Here is a 12,118-nt window from a genome sequence, read left to right as displayed (position 1 = left end):
GCGGCCGCTGGCTTCAGCGACGCTCAATCCGTTACATTCGTTAGTCGACGGACGCCGCCGATAGCCGGTACCGAGCACCGACGGACTTAGCGTCGTGAAAAACATCGTTCAACGAAACAGTGACCGAAGTTTGTTTGACATAGTAAAATTAATTAAGCTAAATTTCCACATTTGTGTTAAGAAACATTGATAGATTTGATGCAAGTGACGTAATTTCACCATGGTAAAATACTATAAATATGAGTTTTAAGAGTTGAATAAAGATTTTTTAGTTGGAGAATCAACTTCACCGCTTAATTCGATCGACTCTACGAGTTTTATAAGTCGGTTATGTGATTTGCAATAACCTTTTTGGATTTTTTTAAGGCGATGGTGCGTGAGAAATGTTAAGTGTGCAGGAGTCAGTGTGAATGAGCTATGAGGAGTGGGCCGCGGGGGGCCCGGGGCAGGCCCTGGACCTGCGCCCCCTCGCCCCCGAGGAGCGCTACCTGCGCCTGTGCGATAGCAAGCCCGAGCCCGACTTCTACCCGTCCAGAGAAGACAGCGAGATGGAAGAGTACTTGCGCAAGCGGGAACAGATGTCCCTCGAATACATCCAGAAACACGAGGAACCGCTGTCGGTGGATGACGCTTCGCCGGTCTTCATGTCCGGGTCGACGGAGAGCGACGTCTCTCCTTCCAGCAAGCCCAAGTCCGGGCTCATCAAGCCTCCGTACTCCTACATCGCTCTTATCACGATGGCCATCTTGCAGTCTCCGCACAAGAAACTGACTCTGAGCGGTATCTGCGAGTTTATCATGACTCGGTTTCCTTATTACCGGGAAAAGTTTCCAGCTTGGCAAAACTCGATTCGGCATAATCTGTCGCTGAACGATTGTTTTATAAAGATTCCGCGGGAGCCAGGAAATCCCGGTAAAGGGAATTACTGGACTTTGGACCCGCTGGCGGAGGACATGTTCGACAACGGAAGTTTTCTGAGAAGGAGAAAACGGTATAAGAGGCCTGCTGGGGGAATGTTGCTGAGAGAGCAGCGGGCGTTGGCTTCTCTGCTGGGTCCCGAAGCGTACTGTTTGCCTCCCTTGCCTCTGCCGCTCTCGCTCTTCCCTTACTGCCTGCCCCCGCTGGGGCTGCCGCCGCCGCCCCTGCTGGCCCCGCGCCCTCTGAGGCCCGCGCCGCGCACGGAGCTCCTCTCCTCCTCCCGCAAGCTGGGTCAGGGCTTCTCCATAGAGTCCCTGCTCGGCCCCCCGGCGCCGCCGCCCTGCTCGGCGCCTCCCCTACGGCGCTCCGCCTTCTCGCCCCTCGCGCCGCCCGACGACTGGAGCAGATGAAGCCGAAGTTACTGCTCCAGCGAAGACGATTTCCCAGGAAACCCGGCTGAACAGTTTGGAAATAATGTGCTAAACGCGAATAATTATTTTTTCAGTGAAATGATTCGCGCGAACAGATATTGACGCTAAAATTTTCAGTGATTTCAGAACGCTTTCTTCTGAAACCTGTATACGTCGAACTAATTTTAAAGTGACGAAAAGAAAGCAAAATGTACTTCTGTGAACTTATGGATAATAAAGTAAAGTTTGTTATGTATCTACCTATGTAGGTATCTAGTCAATGTATATACTTATCATATTTTTTAGTTTAGTTGTATAAAAAAAGTACCTTATCTGTACAATGTTGGATCCTCTCTGCACTTTATTTTGTGAGTTTAATAAGTAAAATCAAAGAATATAATGATGAAAATATGTAGATATGATTCCTGTAAATATATGAGGTTTATTTAAATAATTTATTATTGAAACATATGAACCAACTGATAAACTCAATAGCGTAAGGAAAATAGCAATAAATATAGGTATTCGTGTTTAAACTTTATTTTTAGATGAAGCCAAATAATATTCGCATCTAAAAGAGTGTATAAAATGTAATCAATAAATTTAGTAGAACCAACCAACTGAATAAATCATAATGTGAAAGAAAGCATTTTTTTGTTAACCTATAAATTTTACCTGCAAACTTAATCTGTTACATATATAGCGTAAATATTATGCAGCATAAAATAAATAACTTACTGGTGATAACATGTAACGGAAAAGTCCGAAATATTAGTTGAGAATTTAAAAACTTCTGCTTCCTCTTTGCTGTGCGTACCATTTACTTGGAGTCAGCTCTCCTAGTCCTCAATCTCCACGTCAGACTAGGAGATTTTTTGTATAGTTTGTTTTTTTAAAATTATAATTTAATAACCTAACTGTATGTTTTTCAAGAGAGATGGAGTTAACATATCAAAACACAGACGGAAAACATTTTAGGGAAGGAAATATGGAAGTTGAGGCATTTAGAAGGCTTATGATCTATCATTTGGAAATCAACAGATATTTTTTTTTTATTAATTTGTTTGCATCACAGCGGGCCAGGAGTCCTTATTACAGTGGTAAATTACAGCGCGGAATACCCAGGCTTGGGAATTAAAAAAAAATATGTTTTTTTCGGGAATCGATCCCGGATCCTTCCATGCGCGACAAAAATATCTTAGCCATTACACCACGGAGGTCGCCGTAGGCGGAAGAATTAAAGTAATATTGATGTTCAAACATAGACAGAATGATATGAAATAAATAGCAAACAACTTTACTTTTAACCACTAAGTTTTAATTTTTTCTACTGACCGGTTTCAAATCTCCGCAAGCTTCTTTATCAAGGTATAATTAACTAATTAATTATGTCTTATTTTATTTGAACAGTGATCACTAACTATTATATCGAAACATATGCAGGTAATAAGTCTAGTCTTTTTGTCATGTTGTTCTTGTATAAATCGGAAGTATGAAGTGAGATATAATTTATTAGTTAATTACACCTTGACAATGAAGCTTTTATAGCTTTGAAACTGTTCGCTATAAAAAAATAAGTCGTGAACAACAAAATTGTTTACATTTATTTAATAATAATGAATAACCACAAAGTTACTGCTTCAAATATATATATTTTTTTCAAATGTTGTTCAGATAATTAATGAAAGTTGTTTGGGATATTAAAGTTTAGGTATTTACGAGCTAATGATTTGTCATTTTCATAAATGTCTAGATTTCCATACTATCATATTCCATTTCTTACATAATATTGGCGTAAAACACGAATTAGTCTTCAAAGATTTAGACATAATAAAGATCTTGTTAATAATAAATTATTTGCTTCGTTGTATTCTCTGCGACGTGTGGCACCTATCCTAAAATAAGCCAAAGCAAACTAACAAATGTCGGTAATTTATTTTTATGATTTAATTATGATAACGGAATTCCCAACACTTGGCAATTAATTTTGCAGAACCATGCAAATTTAAATTAGCATTCAGGTTCTTATTTTTTCCGTTCTTGATGAATTTCGGCTAGGAACCTTTAAAGGTTTTCTTCGAATAACTGCACCTCGCACCTGAGCGACATTTTTTTCATTTCGTTTCATTTATTTATTTTTCAATTATATTGAGAACATTACAGAGTTTCCGATTCTTTCTTAATATATTACACAATATACATAAAAGATTGAGTGAATACAAAAAAAGAGCCATGTAAAATGAACATCAAATTACATTACATAATTGTGATACGAGTCCAAAATTGTCGATTTGTTAGTATGCAGAAATGTTTCTGAAATTAAAATATTTTTACAAATCGAGAATACCATTGAAAATACATTTAAAATTTAGAGCGGTTTTTACTATTCAATTTTTTGCTTTAATTATATTTATTTACTTATAAACAGTGTATTATTTATTTATTTATTTAACACTTACCTTACATGTACAATTTATTTACAAGGTTTTTTTAAAGTAAACGTATATTAACAAATTGCAACAGGGATGGAGAATACCTTAAAGAAGGAAATATGGAAGTCCATACATTTACAGTGCTTATGACTTGTCATTGGCTGGTTTAAGTGGCCACTTTACTCACTGTGTAACATTCACCATTTTGCCTATGTTTAAACATCCATATTTCTTCAATTCTTCCATTTGTTGATTTGAGTGAAGTCAAAGAGCTGAAACCTTTATTGTTGTAAAGAAATTCATCTGACTGAATTATTTCACATACTAGGCAACGCTTAAAATCAATTGTGAAAACAAGTGTGTAAAGTGGCCACTTAAACCAGCCAACGACAGGTCACAAGCCCTGTAAAATGTCTAGAGTTCCATATTTCCTTCTTTTTAAGGTATTTTCCATCCCTGTTGTAATTTATTAATATACGTATACTTAAAAAAATCCTTCTTCACACTAATGAATAACAATGTTTGTCAACAAGTTATATTACAGGAGAATAAAAATTGAAAAACAAAAAGTTAAATGTGTGTGCATAATATATTTTTTTATTTAACACTTTATCTACATATACAATTTATATACATATAAGGGAAGACATATTGTCTTAAGGCAATTTCTTCCTAACTACCCAAACCTTTTAGTTTGAGAAAATTACAAGTACATGGACATATTGAATCTTACAATTTTAAACAAAATTAAAAACAAAGATATAGAAAATAAAAATATATAAAAAAAAACAACACTATACTATGAAGAGAGGAAAGAGAGGAGAGGGGATGGGAAGAAAGGAAGAAAGATAAAAGAACAACTGAAATATTCAGATAGTGACATTTCAATTTCGACTTAAATGTAAATACAGAAGGGGCGTCTCTAACATTAGTGGGTAGATTATTCTACAATCGAGCAGCTTTTACTGTGAAAGAGGAGGCATGAAAATTAAAGCGATGAAAGGGTATTAAAAGGGTTCTCTCGTTACTAGAACGAAGATATAGTCCGTGCTCTGATAGAGGTTGGAAGAGCTCTCTCAGATAAACAGGCGAAGTGGGATTATTAAAAATATTGTGAAGAAGTGATATAATGTAAATGTTTCTTCTTTGCCCGATACTGAGCCAGTGTAGTTGCGTGCGATATTCGGTTATGTGGTTGAATTATTATTACATTAAGTTATTACTCATTTTTGGACACATAAGTCTTAACTCCATGATACTAAAAGTTCTAGTGTGAGTTGGGAGGAGTAATTAGTTAACACAGACATACGAGTATACGACCACAAATGTTATTCAAGATCAGAAACAATAATAATTTTAAAAAAATACATATATTGTAAATAAATAATTACACAATTATTAAAAAAAGACAAACCAACCATCACGCCGTTTCCATGTAGAGGTTTGCAGAGAGGATCAACTGCCATATCACTCTGTCGTTGCAAACAGACCTATCCTCTACATATATACATATTCTTCATATCATTTAGAAGATAACCATCATCCAGCACTAGAAATGGAAATAATTAACTTTTATAGCACGATTCTAGAAAAGATTTTTATTTTAATTTATTAACATAAACGGCAAATCTGCATTTTACAAAAAAATATAATACTAAGATATTTGGCTAAATATTAAAATAAAAAAAAACGTAAATTTCCTTTACATAAGATTCATAAAAAAAATAAACCAAAAATTGTACAAGATTAATAAAAAAATAAATAATCTAAAAATTATACAACATATTCAGTAAAAATTTTCAACAATTTAAGAATAAATGTAAAAAACCAATTAAATAATAAAATATTTTAAAGTAATATGACAAAAAACTCGTAAGTACTGTTTCATACAGCTGGGCAAAGTGAACAAAAATTGCAAATATTATGAAATGTATAAATAAATAAATAACGTTACCATTCACCATCTTTGAAAAAGCTCAAAAGCTTTGTTCTATAGGAACAATACCCTACACTAAATATATCCGATACGTGGGAATAACTATTTCCGAGTTCATGAAGTCTGTTCAATACGGCGTTACAAGTATACACTGTCCGTGAATTGTTTCTACAAAACGGTGGCACCTGTCTAGTCATTCTTCCAGGCACCCCAAAGTTGATGAGAGATAACAGTTCAGGCAATCCTATATTGAATTTGCAATTTTGAATAAAGATGCAGAATAAACTTTATATTTTCCATAAAGCCTATCAAACTTCAATCAATAAATATCTTATAAACATTGATTGGCATGACAGCTGAAAAGAAATGAATCTTGACCATGCTGTTGACTCTTTCTCCCTCTACTTTCAAAAAAGCATTGAACTTTATGTACCGTACAGATGTCAAGAACCACTAAATTCCCATTATGGCCTTCTAAGGCTTATAAATATTATAAGAGAATAATACGTACCATAAACAATGGAAAAACTACAACAAAGTAGCTGACAAACACACTTTCAACCTTTTACGATCTCGTCAAAAACGCAAAAGTAAAGAAGATTTTTATGACAACATACGCAACACAGAAACGAACATAATTATTGCCCCAAAATGCTTCTGGAATTAGTGTGTATAGTGGCCACTTAAACCAGCCAATGACAGGTCATAGGCCCTGTAGATGCCTTGACTACTATATTGCCTTCTCTAAAATGTTATTTATCCCTGTTGTGATATGTTGATATTAACAGCTCCCCAGGGAGTTGAATCCAATCTTTATTTACAAACATTTGGATAAACTCAAAATATTGTTGATTATGGTGAATGTTACACAGTGTGTAAAGTGGCCACTTAATCCAACCAATTTCCTAGACTTCCATATTCTCTTCTTAAAAATGTTTTCCCTCTTTGTTGCAACAAATTTGGATCGAATTTATTAAGAGTTATTTTCATGAAAATCTGCTCAAGCTGGCTGATATTATAATTGTTGTGAAAAAAACCTTGATAAGTCACATACGTTCGATGTTTTGAGTTTATGAACAAAATTTGGTACGGTCAAAACATCCCAAGGGAGAAATCTAGCCCGTGGGTCAAGGGTGTCCCACTTGGGAGTCAGAGTATGATAACTTGAAAATAAATTTATGTGGTTTATTTAGTATTTTTATTTTATTTTATTTAGGAAACATACAGTACAGTTACATAGTTTTATATTTTACACAGTTAGACTTAACTCTAATGGACCGGTGAAGTTTCCATATTATAAAGTAATTATATGTAAGGTTATTAATTAAAGTACAAAAAAAGAGAAGGAAAATAAACATAAACAGAAGTTGTTTAAAAATTCAAATTAAAGTAAAAAAATGAAGAAAATTTGGAAAAACAATTAAAAGTTAAGAATGAAAATATAAAACATGCTCAGACATAAAAATAAAAGAAAATAATATTTTATTTTTTTTAAAAAGGAAAAACATAAATATACACACACATAGTTTAAGGGGTTCAAAGAAACGATGAGAAAAATCTGTAAATAAGAAAATAAATTTAAGTCAATTTAAAAACACCTTCAAAATTAATGACACATAGTAAGAGCAGCAATATATTGATTTTATATACATATACAATATAAGCAATTAAAAGTAGTTAAAAAGTATAAAAACATGTCAATGCAGCAGAGAAAAAAGAAAAGGTATAGCAAGTAATATTTAAAATTTGAAAAAGCAATATAAGGAGAAGATTTTAAACCAAAGGTGGTTGATAAAATTTCCATAAAGTGATTTTCGCAGTAAAACAAATTTCATTAGAAAAATTTGATTAAAATTAACAATATTAATGTATGTAATGTGAAGTGATGTAAGAGAAAAAGGGATCAACGGGAGTTTTATTCAAAAGCTTTCAATACACTATTTTTGAATAATTGAAATCCTGTATGATAGATATCTATATAGTTAAAAAGCCGTTAAAAGTGGAACACAATCAATGTAAAAACGAATTCTGACAATGGTTTGTACTGACGATAGGTATTCGAAAGGTTGGGTGATTTCGTAGGGCACGTGATGGACAGTTAATTTGAATTTTATTTAGGAGCTGGGACGAATCAGTTAGACTGTTAATAATTTTGTAGAGGAGTATGTCGCATACTAAAGATTTATGAAGTTAATGCATATGTACCAACCTAATCATACACATGAAATTAATAGTCGTATAGTCATTTGATTAGTGACTTTCGTAAAAGTTGAATTAATTTGCTTATCTTGAAAATATCATAAAATGTATTTAATCGCAGGAATTGAAAGTTGGTGGCTAATGCATAATATGCTCTATCACCATTAGTCTACAATAAAAAAAAATACTAGATACGAGTATGTCCAAAAGTTTTCAGATATTGACTGGATTATACACAGAGTGTGTAATGTTTGGGCGAGGTTTTTTGTGATGTCCTCGTCATTAGAGCAAATGCGGAGAAGGTCGTAAAACAGGCCACATCATCCTATCCGATCCCCTTATACAAATCATCATGTTTAAAAATTCTTGTCGCCAAACTATCTAAACTAATAATAAGTGGTCCTATGATTAAATGGTTTCGAAGCTATTTAGCTGGTAGAACACTAACGGTGAAAATTTGTAGCACTCTATCCCAAACTTTCTGTGCTACTAGTGGTGTTCCACAGGGTTCCCATTTGGGCCCAATATTATTTATCTTTGTTAATGATATAATAGATGTATTTGATAATGTGGAGATATTGCTGTTTGTCGATGACATTAAATTTTTTTAAGTTATCAATACTGTTAATGATTGTGTGACTTTGCAACGTAATTTAGATAAAATGTTCCTAATAAATAAACTAAAACTAAATATGTATTTAAAAATGCCTGATTATGAGATTTTTTTGAAAAAAAAATCCACATTATTTGATTATGTCATGGGTAATATTTATACAATTAGTCTCAACTTCTGAGGTGCGCGACTTAGGTGTCGTTTTTAATAAAAAATTATCATTCATTAGTCACATTAACAACAAAACTAGTAAATCACTGAAAATGTTGGGCTTCGTGTTAATCTTGTTACGTGTGACTAAGGAATTAAAAAAAACTTGTGACTTTGAACATGATGTATAACTTCACTAGTGAGAAGCCAGTAAGAGTACAACTCTACAATGTGGACTCCTTACTACAATTATTGTCACCAAAACTTTTTGGATATAGTCCATATTTTTTTTTAAGGTATATACATTTTAAACTTGGAATTCATCATCATTCCCTTTCTACACCTAATGGTGCAAAGGGCACTGAATTGGTACACCAATCGCAGCGTATCTTGATCATTTTTGTTACATAAAGGTAAGATGATCAATCTTACGCTTTGGGTACCAGTCTAGAGACTTTGAAATATTCTAGTCTGAAAACACCCATTTAAATAAACATATTTAAAAAAAATTAATAACCCGCTAAGCCTCTTCTTTAGAGGCTTGTCAGCAGTTGTATAATGGGATATGGAAGGAAGTTATAAAAAAGTTTTTTTTATAAATAACTATTCCTCCGAAGTAAATTTAAACCTTGTACATTTTAAGCAAGGTAAAAAATAGTGCAACCCCATATAAAAAAATGGCAAAAAAATGGCAAAAAAATGGTTTTCCTCTCTTTCGCAATAAATTAAGTTATTAAAAAAACTTAAGCTGTTATTTTTACTCAAATCATCTCAAGTCTCTCATAACACCGTAATAAGTTTTAAATAATAATATTCCTTGTGAAGGTAATACAAAGTAGTTATTAAATAACCCAGTTATATCTTACTCGGCTGATTTACTTTATTTACAGTCTAGAACACATATTTGTTTAATGCAATTAAATATATTTTCCATTTCAATGTACGTTCACGCGAACACATAGATTTATTAATGTTTTATTGGTTAAAACTATCCTAAACTATAATATGTGGGGTTCATAGGCCATAATCGATGACACACACGTGCTTAAACACATCACTTGAAATAGTGCGATGACCGATGAAGCAATATCATCGTTTTCTATACAATCCAATCAAATAAATTTTGCAACTCTAGCAGTATTGCACGGAAAGACGAGGGCATTGTTCTGCAGTACATCAACACCGTCCCTGCCATCAAAATACGATTAACAAAGGAACGCGGTATACAAAGAGTCCGCAGGGCGCAGTCAACGCCCAGTTAAGTTCAAACAGTTCAGTTCAGTCAGTCCAGCCAGCCCAAAAACTCTGCTCGATGCAGTCACTCAGTTCCAGCATGTAATTCAATTGGAGTATCTTCAACTAATCATCGCAGTAACACTCGCGCGACACAATTCATTATTTATTCGCCCTGTAATAAATACGCATTAAACCTTGTGTCTTCTGTTAATATCTAACTGGAGTAGGAGCTCCAACCCTTGATAATCTATTCTTACAGATACATTAACAATTACAATAATATCAAAACATTCAAATTTGTTGATGAAGTTTCTTGGTGATTGTTTTTTGTAATCAATAAATTATTGATAATTGACAGTTGACACTTTAATCCCCGTACCTACTTTGAAAGAATAATTACCCGTTTTATCGCTCTCGCGACATCGTCACACTGGTATGATATTTTAAAGAAGTTTGTACTTTGCATAGGCTGAAAAATTAAATAAAGTTTTGAAGGTGTTTTTCCGAATGTATTTTTAGGAAATACTTACAAAAAAATAATTCGACTCTTTTGCATGCATATTGCACATTGGACAGCTTAATTTCAAATAGAAAATTTTTCCAACCAACTTATAAAATAAAATCTGTTATATTGATAATTTTAGTATGAAAATGTATGCGAAATGAACTGGATACTCAAATAAAACTTATATAATGTGAATATAAATGAATTAATATCGATACTTGTATTTAATGGGAAAAGGGAATGAAGAGAAAAGAAACGAGGAGAGATTAAGGAAGAAAAAGGAGATCTTTCCTCAGGTGCGATTTAAACAGACAGAATGCGGAAACATCTTTGATAGTGGATGGGAGATGATTTCAGAGTCGAGCCGCATGGACAGTACCTACACGAGTTAGCGAAGAAGGAATAGTGTGGATGGATTTAAGAGGGTGCTTTGGGAATAAGAACGAAGAGGTAAACTATGAACTGATAAGCTATAACTTTGGTATAAAAATGCTGTACAATATTATGTAAATCTATCTGTTGTTGTAAATGAGACAAGACTCATATTGACCATATCGAGTCTGTCCAACACCGTTTTCTAAGAAAAGTGGCATGGTTGCTCGGATTACAAAGGGGTAGTTATTCCTATTTTGAAATAGAGCAATCTCTTAATCTGTCTCCATTGGAGAGACGTAGAACTGATATGCATTTTCAAAATACTTAATGCTTTAAGTGATGTCCCATCTCTGTTGCAATCGATTTCTTTTCATGTTCCCAACCGTGTCACCAGAAGTCAAAATCTGCTATTTATAAAATCTTCTAAGAGCAACTTTGGTTTTTATGCCCCAATGTCCAGAATGTGTAGATTAGTCAATTCATCGCACGACTTGGAATTTTTTGGGATAGATCTTCCGGCTTTTCGTAGATCTCTTCGCGACTAAACAGTGTGGGATGAAGTTGGATTGGCATGGTTTAGCTCAAAGTTTTAGGTCTTTCGTTTTTTTTAAAATATTGTATACAATTATTGTTTTGCCCTTGTTTGTCTTTGCTAAATAGTTTTATGTTCTTTTTGTTTCAGTTTCTTGCATTTATGTTTCTTCATGTAACTGTTGTAATTGGCTTAGGCCGTATATATAATAAATAAATAAATAATAAATAAATACAATCGTAACCCGCGTATCAGAATATCCGTCATAGCTGTTTGCATTTTTTATTTTTTTTGTTTGATTATTTTTCCATACATATATTATTTACATACAAATGTAATTACAAAAATACACTTTAGAAAAATACATCTTAAAATTTAAGACTTTAGCGTATGAGCGTGGGCCATTCAATGAACATATTTCAGGCAATGAAATAAATATAATTTTCTTAAACTAAGGAGTCCACTCTCTACGTATAGGAAATAGTCTTTGTTTTTTGTAGATTATTTTAATTATATTTTTCTGTGCAATTCCTATTGAGCGACTATGCGCGTCCAAGACTCCTCCCCACCCTATCATACCATATGTTATTGATGATTGAATTGAAGCGTAATATACAATTTTTTTTTTTTTGGTTAAGATATTTTTCAGTCTTTGGAAAACATAAGATAAATATCTGAGTTTATATGTTAGTTAAGCTATATGTTTTTCCCATTATAGTCTATAATCTATGTATATTCCCAAATATTTATAGCTTTCCCCTGAACTTATTTTGTAGCATTTATTAGAAATATCTACATTACATTTTAAATCA

At 33.3% G+C, this 12,118-nt stretch overlaps 1 protein-coding gene across 1 annotated transcript; it reads left to right on the top strand.

Annotated features, from left to right (window-relative positions):
• The first annotated feature begins 51 nt into the window (after positions 1-51).
• LOC148282806 (forkhead box protein D4-like 3) lies at positions 52-1,939 on the top strand. The gene has a single exon (XM_088224521.1). The coding sequence runs from the start codon at positions 411-413 to the stop codon at positions 1,326-1,328; it is 918 nt and encodes a 305-aa protein (XP_088080647.1). The 5' UTR covers positions 52-410; the 3' UTR covers positions 1,329-1,939.
• Positions 1,940-12,118: the final 10,179 nt, after the last annotated feature.

Source organism: Micrasema longulum, unplaced genomic scaffold (genome assembly GCF_059751315.1).
Source record: "Micrasema longulum isolate JH-2025_06_02 unplaced genomic scaffold, ASM5975131v1 h1tg000287l, whole genome shotgun sequence".
Classification (NCBI taxonomy): Eukaryota; Metazoa; Arthropoda; class Insecta; order Trichoptera; family Brachycentridae; genus Micrasema; species Micrasema longulum.
The sequence above is the reverse complement of the archived record's forward strand: the minus strand, read 5'-3'. Positions and strand labels throughout refer to the sequence as shown.

Excerpts from the sequence above, each read along its gene's own strand:
- LOC148282806 (XM_088224521.1), top strand. The coding sequence starts at position 411 with ATGAGCTATGAGGAGTGGGCCGCGGGGGGCCCGGGGCAGGCCCTGGAC.